We start from the raw sequence: 18054 nt of genomic DNA on the forward strand, positions 1-18054 counted from the left end.
ATGCAAAAATAATAATTCTTGCATATCATTTCGTAAAACAATGCTTCTAATTGATTATAAAAAATCAGGTCGCGTTTGGTACAATTATAAAAAAGTTATTCTTTTTTCCAAGGGCGTACGAATACTTTTTTTACTCACTGTATATGTGCAGGGTGTAGTCGGACGGGTGGTACAACCGAGCAGGGGGTGATACTGCATGTAAAAAAAAAAGGAATACACAACATTTTTTCGTTTGACGCTTCCTTTTTCGAGAAAATCTCCGCGTGCTTTAGTATATGCAGAAAGTAGAATTGGCTGATCATGGTCAGACGCGTCAGACGATTCCTATGCAATAGCACGTGTATTCGCTGCATTTTCAAACTCGGTTTTCTCGAAAACGAAGCGTCAAACAAAAAAATCCTCTTGTTCGACTCATTTTTACATGTAGTATCATCCCCCTGCTCGGTTGTACCACCCGTCCGGCCACACCCTGTATACAGGGTGTCTCAGCTAAAGGAGGCCACCTAAATATCTAACTTTATTTTTAATGGCACAAAATAATATTTATGGCATAATTGAAATGGTATCGAAGGAGGAATATCATAGAAAAACACTTTCTTTTTACCCGGTTATTTCTTCAAGGTCATCGTTATTTTTTATCGGGAAAACTTTTTTTTTTATTCCATCTTGTTAATGACTTAAGCATATTCAAATGTATTTTTTCAGCCGCTATAAGATGGAATAAAAAAATAAATTTTCCCGATAAAAAAATAACGATCACCTTAAGAAAACCATGAAAAAATAACCGGATGAAAGAAATTGTTCTTCTATGATATTCCTCCTTCGATACCATTTAAATTATGCCATAAATATTTTTTGTACTATTAAAAATAAAGGAGATATTTAGGTGGCCTCCTTCAGCTGAGACACAGAAATCGCACTTGGATCAGTTTTTTACCGATAAGGACCAGAAGTTTTATGAGCACGGAATTATGAAGCTACCAGAAAGATGGCAAAAGATCATCGAACACAACGGAAAATATTTTATTGATTAAAGTTCATTGCTGGAATAAAAAAATTCGGTTTTATTTCACCTTAAAACACCCAAATTACTTTCTTGCCAAGCCAATATTTCCTTGCATTTAGCACGATGTGTCCTTTGAAACCTGCACAGTCCGTTGTGCAGTTGAAGATAAATATTTCAACCATCGAGCTTTGAATTTTTTCGTGAAACATTGCTGCCACAGTATTCGTTATTCTACGAGCTCTTATGCAGGGTCCACACTGGGCAGAACTATTCGCAAAGAAAAAAATAAAAATATACATTTTTAATTATTGCAGTCTACTTATCGCTTAGCGTATGATAAAAGTCATCTTCATATAGGAATATTACAGTTTCAAATCTTACAATAAAAATTTTTGTTTCATTTTGAAACTAAGCCGACGATATGAAAATTTATAAAATTATTTTCGTATGGAATAAAAATATCCAGTCTTTTCTAAAACGAAACAATAACAAGCGATATGTCTGTGTCTAAAAATTCGCTTGGCACATTTATTTCAATCGGGTCATCAAGTCACACACACATTCTGCGCAATTTTTATTTCGTTTTAGCCTATACATACATTGTATACATTATATGCTGCGTAGGAGTGAGATATTATTTTTCAAAAATAGAAATTCGTAAATTCGAGCAAGATATATATATTTATATTTCACTGAACTTTTTAAATGTCAACTGGAACAAACGTTTTCGATGACAATTATATTTATATTTTATGTAGTGTAAAGAAATCATATACATAGTAGACCATCAATTAGCAACAATTATATCGTCATTTTATTAGTTTATAAGAACCTGTTTATAAGAACTATTTACGAAACGAATTATTGACGAATTTTGAAAAAATTGTTGCAGTACCTATACCCTGTGAATACAATTACATATGTTTAATTTCTAATGTCTTTCGACCGACAGTTTTGTTTCGTTCTAAACAAATGAATTCTGTCCTTAATTAACGCTACAAATTACTGATACGATTTCAGTTAGAGTTAACATTTCTTTTCAGTATCGGACACAATAACTTATGAATTATTTTGATTTTGTTCACAGCCCTTAAACGCGTAGCTTGGCCACCACCGCCAGAAGAACAAGATTACGACTTTGTGGAACAAGGCCCAGTACAGGCAAAGGTAAATTCATTATGTTTTCCAGCAGAATCAATTAGAATCGTATTGAGTGCTTGAACAATGTTTCGGATACCTAGCAACAGACAGCATGCCACTTTGTTCAACAGAAACAGACAAAGCTGAAATAGTCAATTTTTCAATCGTTTGATTCAAGCTCTCTTTTCTAAAACTTCGACAGAAACTACTAGAATAATTTGTAAAATAGTTATTTTGTAATTTTGTATATTAGCTTCATAAATCCAGTTCTTTTTTCGACCTTTATGAAAGACACTTTTTTAAAAACACATAGGGTTATTTACACATAAATAATATTTATATTACGATCATATGCTACAGATTTTGTTCTGAAACAAGTGAACAGTTTTATACTTGTCGTATTGCCGTTTGCTCGCACCTTTACTGATATAGATTTAGCAGTGACGATGATATCCCTTTATGTTTTCTTCGTCTTTTTCGTGTTGTGAATGAATGCCCTTTTCACGTGCCTGCTGTAATGAACTCGTGCACGTTACTTGTGTCCGGGGATGGCAGTGATACATCGATGTTTTAGGAACATCGACATTTTCTCCCGATATATCGAAATTGTAGATGTTTTTCGATGGATATCGATGTTTTCAAATAGTTCAAACAGCTGTATTTAATTTTGATTAAACCATAATTAACGAGCTTTGAGCGAAAATAGAAAACTGCTCTAATATTATTATACACGTTATACATACTCTGAAATTATGACAAAACTCTATATTTATAATGTGAGAAGGAATTTCTTTCAAACAATCTATCCAACCACCAAAAACAAGATAAAAGCATCGATCAACGTTGATGTTTTTCTACCGATATATCGATACTTTTACAATTTTTGCCATCCCTACTTGTGTCCTCCTGAATCATGTGACAGAGTTGGGTTTTGGATGACATTGAATAAACTTTTATTCAAGGACATGAATAAAACGAATAATAATTATCGGAAATACAAATTCTGCTTAGCATCACAAAATTTTTTAACAAGAATATTGTACCTACCTTAGTAGTGAACAGCTTTTCTATAAATCAGAGTTGAGTCGTGTAGAAATCTGCAAAACAAAATGTACAATTCTTATTAATAAATAAGATTTCATAGTTTTTAGAAAATTGAACTTTAACTAATCTTATCAACTATAGCATACATATAAATAAAAACTGGATTTCTGTGGTTTAACCATAACGTTCGATAAGTACAGGATTCTATCGTAGTAACTAATATATATATCAGTAATCTGGCATTGTTTGAATAAATTTTTATTCAACTTTCACGAACAAAACATAGAATCTTTTATTCGTTTTCCAGAATGAAATCTCCAACTCTGTTACGTGTATATAGAGCTAGACAGAAATATTGGCACAACACAATTTTTACAATGTAAATGCTCATATCTACCAAAAAAATTAGTCTATAGACTAAATGTTTATTTATCATATTTGTATATTATATGCTCTATAAGATTTATATCAAAATTAAACGTGTTGCCTACATACATTTGAGCGGGAGTGTATATCATAGATATAAAATAATTTTTTATTTATCGACACAAGCGTTAAAGAAGTTTTAAAAAGATGTTTAAAGTAAATAGGTACCCGGTTATCGACATAAGGGTTGAAAAAAATTTCGAAATACGAAACTCACATAATATTCTCTAGTACTGTGTAAACTAGATCGCATAAAATCGAACGAAACGCATCAAAAAATCATATAAAAATTAAACATGTTGTCTACATACTTATGATCGGGAGGACACCGTACGTCCTTCGGGTCGAAATGATTGAAACGTCCGCCAGCAATTATACGGTACATACAAAAATCTAGTGTTTAATTCAATTTTTTCGTAGCTATAAGCATTTGTACCTTGACAATTCGTGCCGTGCTGAGATTTCCCTCTAGTATTTCGTAGATGTACAAACTGTAACGCTTGACGACGCGGTTGACTACACCACTGTCACAATCGAGGCGGATATACCGAGTCTAGAGTTCCCTGAAAGAAGATATTCGAATCAAAAGGATATCAAAGAATGATAAAACTTGACAAAATCGCCAAATAGCTCAAGTTGATCGTTCGATACGGCATCTCCTATACAAAAGCCTCTGTTTTCCCTTGAAAAGACCCGTGGAATCGGTGAGTTCGCCTCGTACCAGAGCAGTCCCTCGTCAGGTTCGTCACCTCAACCACCGTCGACGATCGCTCGTTCGTCGACACAGAGTGCTGTCCCGTCAACCCCGTCACCGATTAGTCCTGGAGGAACTCTACGACAGCCTTCACTCTTCCATCAACAATTTGCGCCGAAGGGTTGGGCACCTGTAACGCCTCCTGCGACATCTCCGATATTGCAGCAACCAATTCATCCGGTCTCCTGGTCTAGTCCGCAACAACAAAATTACCGACCCCAGGTATGTCACTGAAGCATAGGTGTCGAACTTAAATTCTTATACAAATCTTGCGAACACGTACAGGGTCGCGATTCAGCTAAGTATGCCACCTAAATTACTTGTAAACCTTTAAGATTTATGAAGAAATTATTGAAACGAAAGCATATGGCTTCAAGAGTAGCATATGGAATATAATATGATTCATTTTTTTTCTATTTTTTTTCCTATCGAGATCGAAAAGATACAAACCCTATAATTTTTTCTATTTTTACTTAAAAAAGAGCAGTAATTTATCCCAGTTCCCAGAATCACCCTGTATAGCGTACGTTCTTCCTATTCGTATAATTTTGAAATTCAAAATTCAAATCATCAATATTTTCACACGATTTTTCAAAATGATCAATGCGTTAAATAAACGTGTCTCATTAAATATGGCATCGTTTTTTAAGGAGAAATCATCTATGAAAGTTTTAAACTGAAATTTTAAATTGAAATCGACACCTATGCATACAGAGTTTAATCCATAAATAATGTCATTATAAAACTCATTACCAATTTGTCTGATCCAATGAAGTCTAAAATTTATTGATAAAAATAAGATCGAATAGAGCAATATTTGGATACTCTTAATTTAAAATTGAAGGGAAATATTAAATTGAATATTCAAATTCATTTATTTATTAAAGGATATATTTTTTGTAAATAAAATATTTATTTTACTCTAGATTCTAAAATTTTATCAGGTCAACTTGTATTTGTTTAATTTTCGAAGTAATGAAAATATATAGATCTCCACCCCCTCATTGTACCAGAATAAAAGCGTATAGCTCTAATGGCATTACATATGGTTTAATCTGAATTTTGAAAAATTCATTCGACAGGTGGATCACTTCGACGAGGAGATAACAGGAAACTATTGCATTTTCGAATTTTTTTCTGTGTACCTCCCTCCTCTGTCCTGAAAAGAGTGTGTAGTCAACGGCTGTTTATTTTAAACAGACAGATTTCTTTTTAAACTTCGGGAGTTATATAATGACTAGAAAATGTTCTTATAATTATATCGTTGTTCACAGCAACATCCACAAGATCTATACTCGTCACAACGACAATCACAGAATCCGACCCCCGTTGCATTCGAAGCACCACCATCCACAATTACACTTCGTCCGGAGCCTCCAATCTCGCAGGTATAAAGAAATTAAATAAAGAAATTACTTTCTTGCCAACCCAATACAATACACGATTTCTATTATATATATAAAACTACTACTTTTTTCAATAACAAAACAACGCAACGAGTGTATATTAAAAGTTGGAACGAAAATTCGTAGCGTTTTCAAATTAAAATTCGAAAACAAAAAAAATAAAAAAAGATTTTCAGCCACATTCAGTTGTCAAGTAGAAAATAATACAATATTGATTTTAAAATTGTGTAATAAGAGTACAATATTTTTAAATAATTATAATCAACGGCATTAATTCAAAGGAAATTATATAAATCAAATGTATATACAGGATGTTTACTAAATTGTGGTAAAATCGGCAAGGTGGTGATTCTACATACAAAAATAAGTTGAAAAAAGGAATAACATTTTTTCGTTTGGCAGCTCGTTTTTAGTATACATCGTCTTTACTATACAGATGCAGAAAGTAGAATTGGTTGTTCATGGTCAGACACGTCAGACGATTCCTATGCAATAGCACGTGTATTCGCTGCATTTTCAAACTCGATTTTCTCGAAATGTTTTTCGATTCTTGACTTTATTTTGCTTAAATGATACTTACAGGCACCAGCTCCAGTTTACCAAGCACAACCTGCCGCAACAAAGGCTCCAGTTAGTGGAAACATGCGGGGAGACCTAAAGTGGCCACCACCATCGGTGAAAGCTCAAACAGCAGCTGAAAACCAAGCTAGAATGGATTTGGCGAAAGGTCCTGCTGTCAGACCTCGCAGAGTGCACAAGGACTACAGCGGCTTCTTTGCCCAACATGCCTTGAACAGCACATACCCTGGTTACCGAGCTCCACCAGGCACTCAATATTTCACTCCTTCCTACCAGCATTAGCAAATCTTGCTTGAAAAGATTATTTACTTCCTTTTAAATGTCCTGAGACTGACATTTTGTAATGAATACTTGGATTCTTTTAATTAGAATTTTTATCTATATGGAAAATTGATCAAAATTTGGATTGTATAGTGAAATATACAATGAAGACATTTCTGTGGTAAACATGAGAAATTAAAAGGATCTATATCTTCTACACCAGATTATTTACGGAAAGAACGTAACATAACTATCACAAATCAAACATCAGAAGAAATAACATGACTTGTGGTACTATTTCATCACTTTGTGCTGTTGAAAAAGTTGTTCACTTTTAATTTCTTAGCCCTAATGTAGTACATTGAAACATGAAAGTTCCCCACCTTGTTTAGGGGCAATGTACATTGAAAATTGATTGCAATTGTAATTTTCATATTTTTGCTATACGAATATTTTTCCCTTATTACATACATATTATATTTAATACAAAATTACTCGGGACTGTTCTCGTTGGATTTCGAAATTTGTATATTGAAAAGATGAAGAGGAACCAAGCAAATGACCAACTAACATTATATATACTTAAATATCTTTTAATTAGGATTATTATTATATGTATAGGGCTTAGGACTGCACATGGATTACAGGGTAAATACGTGTTCTTGCTCTTCCAGTTCTTCGTCCGAAGTTAGCTTTATACTTTCACGAGATATAATATTTAAGGTTCTTAAAATGTTTTCTGTTCGAATTTCGAATTTCAACAATAACTTGTATATACTGAGACTGATCAAGTGATTGCTTTTTATTGAACGCTAATCAGTAATGTAGCATTACAATCTTTTACCGTGCACTTGTTGTTAATTTAATTAATATTCGTTGCAAAACATAAATTATCTCGTGGAAGAGTGAAATAAAGTATGAATAAGAATCTTAACGAAACATTATACGACTGTACAAACAAAAAACTATTAAACGAATAACGAAAATCGAATAAGAATTACGAAAAATTGTATCGAAAAAGTTTTGTAAAACGATTCGACAACTGTATGTTCATAAAATGACTAACAGAACATTTTTAATAATGTAACATATTGATGTGTATAAAAATAAAGTATACTTACAAATTTAAAAATTAGTTAACTTACTTTATTATTAATTTACTTTATGAATAATTGTACAAAATGGATTTATGTGCTAACAAATATATAGATCCTTTCATAAAGTTCCTATATATATATATATATAGATCAGTGTTCAACACGTTTAAAAAATCATATTTATCATTTACTTGGAGTCTATATAGCTACTAGTGAACAAGAAATTAAAAAATCTTTTTGTCCTTCCTCTAATAAATAAATGCAAGATATGACCACTTCTTTACGCACAGTTCAACTTCTTCAATAAAAATCAGAGTTTATATTCCGGGTAGCACTTTTTGTTTAGTTCAAAATAACTTGTTGCCTATATTTTACATAATATCGTTTTTTAATTATATTTTAGGTACTAATAATTTTCCCTGAGTTCGTTTTGTTATAAAAGTCAGATGTATTATATTAATATAAAGTTTAAGTTATCAAAATAAATTGTTAACAGATTTTTTAAACATTTAAAGAGCTTTGCATCTAAATAACTGCGGCGTGCATAATACTTGGGGTGTTTGAACGGAATTCGTTATTTCAAACCTACATTCTCATAAAAAAAATACACTATTAGAGCGTACAATAATGCTGTTCTACTGTTTCAAATATTCCACTTTATGGCTTAGCCAATAGATAATATGTATAATAAATTAAATAAAATGTGGGTAAATAGAATGTCAGTAATGTAAATCTATTCAATTCTTCTAATATAAGCGTAAAACTGCCCATGATTTTAAATATATGTACTTCAGTTTCCTTATTATCTTGTATTATGCACGCAGTCTGGAAATAAAACATAACAAAGATTTCACACTAAAGAAAACCCATGGGTTTGTTGTATGGCTTGTAGTAACTTGTATCGTAGTCTTTCTTTGGTCTGGTACCGTGGAAGGTCAAGTAAATTGAAGCACGTGTGAGCAATTGGTAACAAACGTTCGTCGTTCAATGGTTGAATTGTAATCTGCAATGAATAAACAATTACTTGATTAGAAAACTATGGACGTGTGTAATAGAAATATATGAAGTATAAATTGTAGTATCTACCCTGATCGCCTTCATGCCTTGAATGGGTATTCTGTCACTTCCAGTTAAAAATAATAAAAACTTTTTCTTTTCTTCTAAAGGCAATTCACGAAATACTTGCCAGAACAGTACTATAGTAAGGTCATTTTTTAAATAGCCTTCTTTATACGTGGTACTTTTTTCGAGTTCTTCCCAATCGTAATCTTCATTACCTACTACTACAGCCTTTAATTCATTGCTGTGAAATAATTCTAACACTCGGCCACCGCAAACTTTATGAAATCCTTTGTAGAATGCCTGGAAGTGAGGATCTACTGATTTGTTTAGTATGTAGTCCACATATAACTCAACGAACTGATTTCTATGTACATAAAATAATAATATTCTCACAATGGAAATCAGAAGAGACACAATGATATGCTCCAAGAAATATGAACATACTTATTTTTAAATGTAACAGGAACTTTACTGCCGTCCGGTATAAGTTCGCATATCTTTCTTTCGCCGAATGCCTCTCTAACCACTTCAAAGTTCAGGCAAAACACTTCTTCGAAATCCGACTCCTCGTAATCTAGAATGCTTTGCATGCTCCTAAACCAGAATTTATAATTTCATTACACATTGTAAAAGCTGATTTGAACAAGACAAATTATTGGTTTAAATGTAACGCACCGATAGAGAACTGGAGACATTTCTTTTATATCAGTTAGTGTAACTGGTTCGTGTAATAATTTTTTATATAAGACCAATGGAAATGGCAGATCAATAATAATGAAATTGTAAATCACCAGTCCGCAAAGAATACCAATTAAAAAATACATGTTCTCGTCCTCAAACGAGTCTTCGCTGAACCAAATCACTCTGGTCTCATCGTATTGCTTGAACATACCATATTTTGGGTCTAAAATTTCTTTCAGCAAGAGCATAAAAAACTCTTTCCTAACTCCACCTTGGTCCATTGCTTCCTCACCGTGAAATTTCACCTATTAATATAGTAATTCTATGAAACAGTCCCGTTCGAAGTTATATCAAGAAACATATATTTCACAGAAGGATACGCAATCTAACAACCACAATACTCACTCGAAGAGGTTTCTTTAGGTCACTGGAATTATATTGAGACAATTCGGTGAGAGTATCCTGAACTATTCTTTCACGCGAAACGTTTAACATTACAAATTGTATATGAGGACCTGCATTTGAGGAGAATAGATCAAAAAACATCTGATTCATTACTGCTCGAGTCGCAGCTTCATTCATTGCTGATTGCATCTAATATGTAATAAGAATTCAAATTATTAAGGGAAGTTGTGAAGAAAGTTAATTTACAATTTACATCATACCTGAATGGCCTGATCTGTTTCAAGTAATATAGTCTTGGCTTGAGCATCAAGAAGAAAAGGATAGTGACAAAACACCTTCTGAGACTAAAACGAATGTTATCAATTTTCAAGAGATTGTTAATTGTAATTGGCTAAAACCTAAATTACATTGTGAATATGTAACATACAGGAGATTCCTTTTCTGATATCCATTTGACATAATCGCTCCTAATGTCTATACAATCTACTAATTCGGGTAAATGAAATGTAGAATAAGGTACTATGTTACCGTCTTCACCCTCGTTGTTTAATTTATTTAATAAATGTAATAGATCTAATATAAGTTGAAACGTGGAATCTATGTAATATCCTGTATTATCCTGTAATAAGGGCAATTTAATATCACACTGTGACGTGCAACATATATTTTCGGTTCAGCAAAGTAAATTACCTTATTTGGAGTCAACTGTTTCACATAATGTAGAATAACAGATTTATGAATTCTAACCAATCTCTCAAAATAATATGACGGCGCTTTGATCCACCACTGACTTATTATTGCAAGAATTTCTGGCCTTAACGCTAAAACAGCTTTGCAGAATGGTTTATGCAATAAATTATAATTAAGGGGATTTACAAAACCATGATACAAAGGTAATATTAAGTAGATTCTTAAAGACTCCGGACAATGTAGTTTGGATGATGAACTAACAAAGGAAGGAATCAAGCTGTCTGATATGCAAGTAAATATCTGAAGAGAGAATAAATAATCCGTTGTAAATTAGATTTTCTAAGTACTTAAGTTTCATAAAACTGAGTTTCTCATATACCAGTTCTTGAATTGTGCTGTTATCCAATTCTCTAATGATTCCAAATAATCTACTTGCTTCATTAAGATTAACTCCGTGTTGATTAATAGAACATCCATAGTGATTATCATTATTAAGCAAAAACGATCCATTAACACAGGCTTGACTTTTGAATACCGTTTCCAAGTATCTATAATTTTTATATCACTTCTGTTTGTTATCCAAATAACTATATACAAAGCAGATAGTACTCTGAATGCTTGAAGCAATCTTATAGGTACTAACTTTTCTACTCACGTCATAAGTTCATGGTCAACAGGCGAGCTCTGTGGGATTCGTTGACATGCTAACAATTGATCTTCAGTTATTTCAAGAATTTTATAAGATAGTTCTAATTTTCTACAATCATCTGGTTGTATATTTTTCTGCAAAAGTTTGAATATGTACCGCATAAATCACATTGTTGTTAATGCTTTAATATCACACACACACACACAATGTTTCTAACTATTAATATCTTATTAAATATTCATAAAATCGCTTACTAACCTTTCGTGAAACTACTGTTGCAAAACAATGATCGCCGCCAGTAAAAACATGTTTTACGATGCAATCAGTTTTATAAGAATTTATCTCTTTATCTAGATTCGTTGGCATGGTACCATTCGGTTCAATCCATGGCCCTTTTAACACTTGCGGAGCAGCTACAGTACGTGTAAGGCTGTTACCTAATTGTCCAGCTCCTCCTAAACCCCATGCATAAACTCTACCTAGCGACGGTACTAATGCCAATGTATGCCTTTTTCCACATGAAATCTTAAAATTAAGTATTTAGGAAGAAGATACATGTATAACGTATTTGAACCTTTTCTCTGAAATATTATCAGTACCTGTGTAACTATGCTACCCATAAGCTCCATAACTTGGCGTGGTAAAATTTCATTTGAATTGTTTCCATGTCCCAATTGGCCATACATTCCTGCACCACAAGTGAACACACCCCCATCCTAAAACGCATTTACACAGAGAATGTCTTAGATACACCTTATTTAATGGTATTTATATCGCTTAATAATACTAACAGAAATACTTACAACCGTTAAAAATACAGAGAAGTCTTCGCCACAAGCTGCATAACACACTTTTGTATTTTGTAATGTTTTTAACTGACATGGAACATTCCTGTCCTGTGTGTCATTTAAACCCAACTGACCAAATGTATTTTTACCCCATCCAAATACAGCACCTACAGAAAAATTTAGTCACTTTTAGTAACTATATTTATCTAAGTAACTATTTCCATCTGTATTTATTATATTACCTGATTTAGATATAACTATACTGTGATATCCACCGCAAGCAATGTGAACGATAGGGATGCCCTCTAAACCATTGATAAGTTTAGGTTTTCTTTCGTTCTGAACATTAGAACCTAATCCAAGCTGACCTTCGTTATTAGAACCCCAACTGTATAATTCTCCATTATTTGTCAGTGCGAGTGTGTGTTTCACACCACAAGCTACTTGCACAATTGGACTTGTACCTAGTGCTTTCACCATGCGCGGTGTACATTCCATAACAGTTTTAGAGTCTAAACCTGAGTTTAAGTTGCAATACATACACAGTTATAGCTACTTACAAGTTTTTTAAAAAAATCACGACAATGATTTGGGTAATACCTAATTGACCATCTGCATTGGAGCCCCAACTGAACAACTGGCCCCATTCGTTTACTGCTAACGTGTGGTGTGCTCCACAAGTTACTTTCTTAAATACTAGTACTTTTAAGCCAGGCGCATCAACCAATTCTAAACATAAAACAATTTTTATAATAAAGTATATGAAATTTAATCATTCATACAATTTGTTTCTTGATACTTACGCAATCTTTTCAGTCCCTTCTCATGACCAAGTTGGCCATAATCATTATTACCACATGAATATATTTGTCCATGTTGGGTAACAACTACTGTGAAATTCTCACCACACGCAACTGCATGAAAATTATATTAAAACGTGCGAATTCTATACATTTAAATACACTACTGTGCAAAAGAAGGAAACACCTGGCCATATTTAATAGTACAGTGTAAAAAATCAAATAAGAACACAGTAAGTTTTGAAAAAGGATTCCACTGTTTAATTGAATAGTTCTGAGAATATATATGTTATTGCGGATTATCTAATACTTTAAATGCAATAAATCAATCATTGTACAATATAATTTCTACATAAAGATATTGTTTGTCATTAGATATTATAATTATACTGGGTGCTTCTTTCTGTTGCATAGTAGTATATGTCTTATGTTGCGACCAAATCCTTACTTTGTTCAATTTCTCCAGCTTTTATAAAGTCAACTTCCCGGGGGGTTAAAATGTTTTCATCTTCTATACCACCCAAACCTAATTCCCCGTGTATAGTACTCCCCCAGCAAAACATATCTTTGGCCAACTTTTTTAAAGAATTTTCTACTGCTACAAAAGGCTCAGAAGCCAAACGTCGTTTTTTTGTCCAGTTTTCCTATGTATATAACAATATTAAAATAAAATAATATCTAGATCTGTATTGGAATCATATAATTTGATAATATTGAAGATTGCAGTCACAATAACACCAACCATATACTGTATACAATTCTGTTTCAAATCGAGATTGTAAATTCTAAAAAAGGATGCAACTGAAACAACTTCAATCTTATTATATAAATCGTACTAACATTATAATCTAATTTTGAAATTTATTCATCTGCATTTCCAAGAATATAAGTATTGTACTTTGTATAATAGTAAATTACAACTATTACACAAATTTACTAATTATACTATATAATAATAATTTTAAATCGTTCACTAAAACAACAAATACAGAATTTCATAGAATGCAAGACAACAATTTCCATAAAATGTTATGGATGGTATTATACGTAATCAATGAAACTCACACATTGGCGAAACTTATCGTAACAATCACTATTTCAATCGTAGTACCTTTATAATATGGATGTTTAGTTAAAACAAATATATTATATATAAATATTACAATGCACAAAATTCATATTTTAATCAATTTCAATAATAATCTTTATATATAGTCTAGTAAAACACAACTTCTTACAAAACAAGTATAGAGTACATATTTGTCCCATGCATGACTTAATGAATCATATAAAATGGATTAGAATACTATATGTATACATAGTAGACTCCCATATAACGTGGTCAAAAATTCTTTAAAAGGACTGTATTTATGTGTATCTTCTGCAACAGTAAGTGAACAAGCTTTTCAAACATTTTTTTTGTGAATTTATTGTTTACTGCCTCGTAAAATACATGTATATACAATTTTTTTAAACAATCTTTGATCGCGTTGTACAGGAGTTTACTGTAATGTTCAGTGCATGCTACAAAGTAACTTCTATTTACAATTTCATACAACTATAATACATAATAGATGAAATGAGTCAAACGAATAGCATTGTAATGAAACAAATAATGAAGAACACTATTCATTGTGTTCATTGTTCTGCAAAAATTTCTACAATCTGTCTCAAAATGAATTAGCAAATAGATCTTGTTTCTTTATCAGTGATAGTAGTTAATATTTAATTCATATCAACATTCAAAAAATTAATATTATAATCTTCGAATTAAATTAACATGTTTTTAAACGTTCATGCTGTTCTTCGTAATGCTACTAGAAATGATTGCAGATGCTCGTAAAGTAAATAATTAGACAATGGAATGAAGAAAATGAGTGTAACAAAGGAGAAAGCCAGATTAGACATAAATATCTTTCTTTAAAATGTACGAATCAAAAGTCATTTGAATGGCACATGATTATGCATATACTTTAAAATATATCTTGAAAAATAATATGTACCTATATGTAAAAAGAACATTGAGAAGCTTGAAGGCAAAATAAACTTTAAACAAAAATGTTTGTTATAGAATTTTGTTTCTTTGAAACACATTTTCTGTACCGTTACAAGCGGAAGAGACATTATAGATAAAACACTCTCGTATGTTGAGTACATTTTAACATAGAATGAGAAAGAAATAAGAAATACAATATAAAAACCAATGAAAAACGAAAGAGGGAAGGACAGAAAATTAAAAGTACTGCAGCAAAAAATAGAGAAGAATTATACAACGGAGGTGACCTGAATAATAAACAAATTTAAAAAGAAAAATTTGGTGGCAACTAATGTCATATAAGTGATACTATATTTGAAAGAGAACTAAACAATTTTAATCTAGTTGATCAATGTTATTTATACAACCTTAAACTTAGATAAATTTAGGAAAAAATCAAGAATTATTTACGACTGTGTTGTCGTAATTTATACCCATACTGTATACCCATACTACACAATATTTATACCCATGCTATAGTTTTCTAAATATGTCTAGTCTGTTATATGTATGTATATTAAATAGATATACATATTAGCATATGATCCAAGCTTAGAATTACATTTCAAATGAATAATGTACATGCAATTATACATACTTTTCCAATTCTATAGCAATGTAATGAGTATTTGTGACGATTTTTGTATGAAAATATGTATTAGTAACTAACCATATTTTTTCTGTTTCTCTCAAACTAAAAGCATCAGAAGTGTGGATAGGACATGCTATTTATGAAAAACACGTGGAATGTCCTAAAAATAACGTTCTTTGTAATAGTTTGATGTACAATTCATTTAAACACTATATTAATTAAGAAAAGAACATTATTTTTATGTCGTTTTTTTTCTTTAAATTTTATCAATTTATCTGTTAATAGAAAAGAAATTAAGTAATATTAAAATAAATAGATTTGGGAAAAGCTCATATTTTTACCGTTTCTAACAAGATTCAGAAACATTCTCTGAAATTAATGATGACATTGCGATAAATTACCATTGTACCTGTTTTGACTGTCATAAACGGAATTTCGTCGGATTAGGTTAAGAAAAACGAAGAGAATCTAAATAGCTTGAAACATGATAGTATTTTATGGTGAAATAACAGACTAACAACGAAAGAGCGAACCAAAAAGTGAAATGAAGCGAATTTCATTTATTAATGGAATAATATTTATTTCTCATAGACAAATATATATCACTACTAAATACGGTTTCACTCGTTACTTACATTTCTCAAAGGTACAATTTTTATTCAAACATATTAAATACAAATACTAAAATAAGTAAAAACCTTTTTTAACATAATGCGATTTATTTGTTAGGAGAGAGATAACTTCTCGATATAACAACTGATAACAACAGTCACTACTGTACAAGATTCCAATTTTTAGCATGAAATAATCTATATAGGGTGAAATTTATTGTGTCCAATTTGGTCCAATTGTATCCCAGTTGAGTCGAGTTGTATTGGTTGTATTCTTATTTGGTAAAGCCAGGTAAAGCTGGGTAAAGCGCACTTACATTTCTTGCACTAGGTTGGTGCCCATGAAGCATTAATCGCTTTTGATTGATCTATCCGATAATGCGCGAGTATTCAATTAGCAATATTCTTCAAAATACCAGAGGTCCAAAATAACAGTTATTTTCAAGATGTTTTTGAAGAAAGTCATCGAGTGAAAATTAATGTTTATTTAAATAAATTGCAGTCATCGATAAATCTCAAAGAAACTTTCCAAAAACTATATTTTTTTGGTTGCTAATAATCAATATAACTCATTGAAACTTTTCTCGGTTACCAATAACCACTATTGATAATATTTGTACACGAGAACAAATTTTTTTAGTTACTGCATAGTCAATATATCGTCGGCAAACATTTTTTTCTGGTTACTAATTAACGCGCAGTAACTACAAAAAATTAGTGCATTCCGTGCCAAACAGATTGTATAAACTAAATAATAATAATAATAATATAGAATATTCTTACTTTTTCAGATTGAGGATAATGTATTGACACATGATTAACGCTAATCGTACCGACCATCAAAAGTAACTGATGTGTATAGTATTATAAAAATAACAAGATTAAATTTATTTATATTTTGTGCGCAATAAATTCCCATGAAAACATCTTTACAATTTCAAGTCATTATTTGAGTAGCGCGCTAAAATCACAGCACAGAAAATTACGTTACAGATGGCAATGCTGTATCTCAGAACGTGTACTGCGAAGCAGGAGAGAAGTGGAGAGAAGTGAACAGAAGTGAACGACTACTGGCAATTGAGAGTTCTTTATAAAACTAAAAATGCAAATAAATATAATAATACGTAAAAAAGTGATTGAAAAATTTAGAAAAGTGTAATGCTTTTCATTCTTTTTATATCTATTGTAGAATTCTATCAACTATCTCATGTACGTACATAGTTTATGATGTACCCCTTCTTACATGAGAATTGAACGAACGGACAGGCGGCAGCCATATTATTAGTGAGGTGTCAGTATTGTCTGAACGTGACGGGATTTTTGGGTGTGGAACATACAATTTCCTGTCGTTTTTTGCCGCGGTTATAGTGCAAGTGCCACCAGTCTACCGTGAATGTGTGGCACATGTGTTATAGGATACGTATCGTATAAACACGATAATGTAAGTTCCACAGAATGAATTGTTGCTTAGTACTAAAATGGTATCTTCAAATATTTTGCAAATCCTAAAACAGATTATGTTTATAACCAACATAGAAATATCACTTGTCCGAATAACATTACACTTGTTTATGACGTTACGTGTATGTTTGCTTTCACCTATGTAAATCTAACCTTCCGTTTACTAATCCACATCAAAACGTTTAAATAATAAAATTAGTTAACACTTTTCGACTATAAATATCCATATTCCCCTTCATATTCACGTTAGTCGTTACGTTCACACGATCGGGGTTTTAACTTCATTCTGTTATATTCATTTTTTTTACACTACAGCCGGATGTGTTCCAGTAGAAAAAAAACTGAGATCATAATGTTCTATATGCATAGAGCGTTAATTTAAGTGGTGTAACAACGTAGGTGTAATCGGAAATACCAAGAGCTTGAAGAGAGTTTATAGTATGTAACAGTTTTCCTTTAAAGTAAAACGAGCCGAAGACAGCATACACGTTTATATTTCTGTGAATTTTACGGATGTCTAGCTACGCTCAGTGATTAGTTATAATAACGCCCACACATGACTATCAG

General features: G+C 31.7%; 2 protein-coding genes across 5 annotated transcripts in view; one reads left to right on the forward strand and one right to left on the reverse strand.

Annotated features, from left to right (window-relative positions):
• Positions 1-7748, forward strand: part of LOC143213881 (uncharacterized) — a 31683-nt gene extending 23935 nt beyond the window's left edge. For 3 of the 4 annotated variants that reach the window (XM_076434183.1, XM_076434184.1, XM_076434185.1), the window contains 4 exons: positions 2094-2173; positions 4308-4592; positions 5645-5758; positions 6359-7748. In XM_076434183.1, the coding sequence (XP_076290298.1) occupies positions 2094-2173; positions 4308-4592; positions 5645-5758; positions 6359-6637 (758 nt within the window). In that variant the 3' untranslated portion in view covers positions 6638-7748. The remainder of the gene's footprint in view (positions 1-2093; positions 2174-4307; positions 4593-5644; positions 5759-6358) is intronic. The other variant, XM_076434186.1, reaches the window with a different exon arrangement.
• On the reverse strand, positions 465-16192 carry Herc4 (HECT and RLD domain containing E3 ubiquitin ligase 4). Its single transcript, XM_076434182.1, has 18 exons — positions 15817-16192; positions 13237-13432; positions 12792-12902; positions 12589-12717; positions 12231-12506; positions 12004-12155; positions 11800-11916; positions 11459-11725; positions 11207-11334; positions 10931-11099; positions 10552-10851; positions 10289-10480; positions 10122-10205; positions 9862-10050; positions 9451-9761; positions 9220-9369; positions 8800-9139; positions 465-8716 (listed from the first exon to the last, which is right to left on the reverse strand). The coding sequence occupies exons 1-18, from the start codon at positions 15838-15840 to the stop codon at positions 8564-8566; spliced, it is 3288 nt and encodes a 1095-aa protein (XP_076290297.1). The 5' UTR covers positions 15841-16192; the 3' UTR covers positions 465-8563.
• Positions 16193-18054: the final 1862 nt, after the last annotated feature.

Source organism: Lasioglossum baleicum, chromosome 12 (genome assembly GCF_051020765.1).
Source record: "Lasioglossum baleicum chromosome 12, iyLasBale1, whole genome shotgun sequence".
Lineage (NCBI taxonomy): Eukaryota > Metazoa > Arthropoda > Insecta > Hymenoptera > Halictidae > Lasioglossum > Lasioglossum baleicum.

Bases quoted from the DNA above. Each gene is read 5' to 3' on its own strand.
- Herc4 (XM_076434182.1), bottom strand. From the start codon at position 15,840: ATGACAGTCAAAACAGGTACAATG. The intron at 9,762-9,861 runs GTGAGTATTGTG...CTATATTAATAG, and splicing joins ACCTAAAGAAACCTCTTCGA to GTGAAATTTCACGGTGAGGA. The intron at 9,140-9,219 runs GTATGTTCATAT...TTATGTACATAG, and splicing joins CCTGTTACATTTAAAAATAA to AAATCAGTTCGTTGAGTTAT.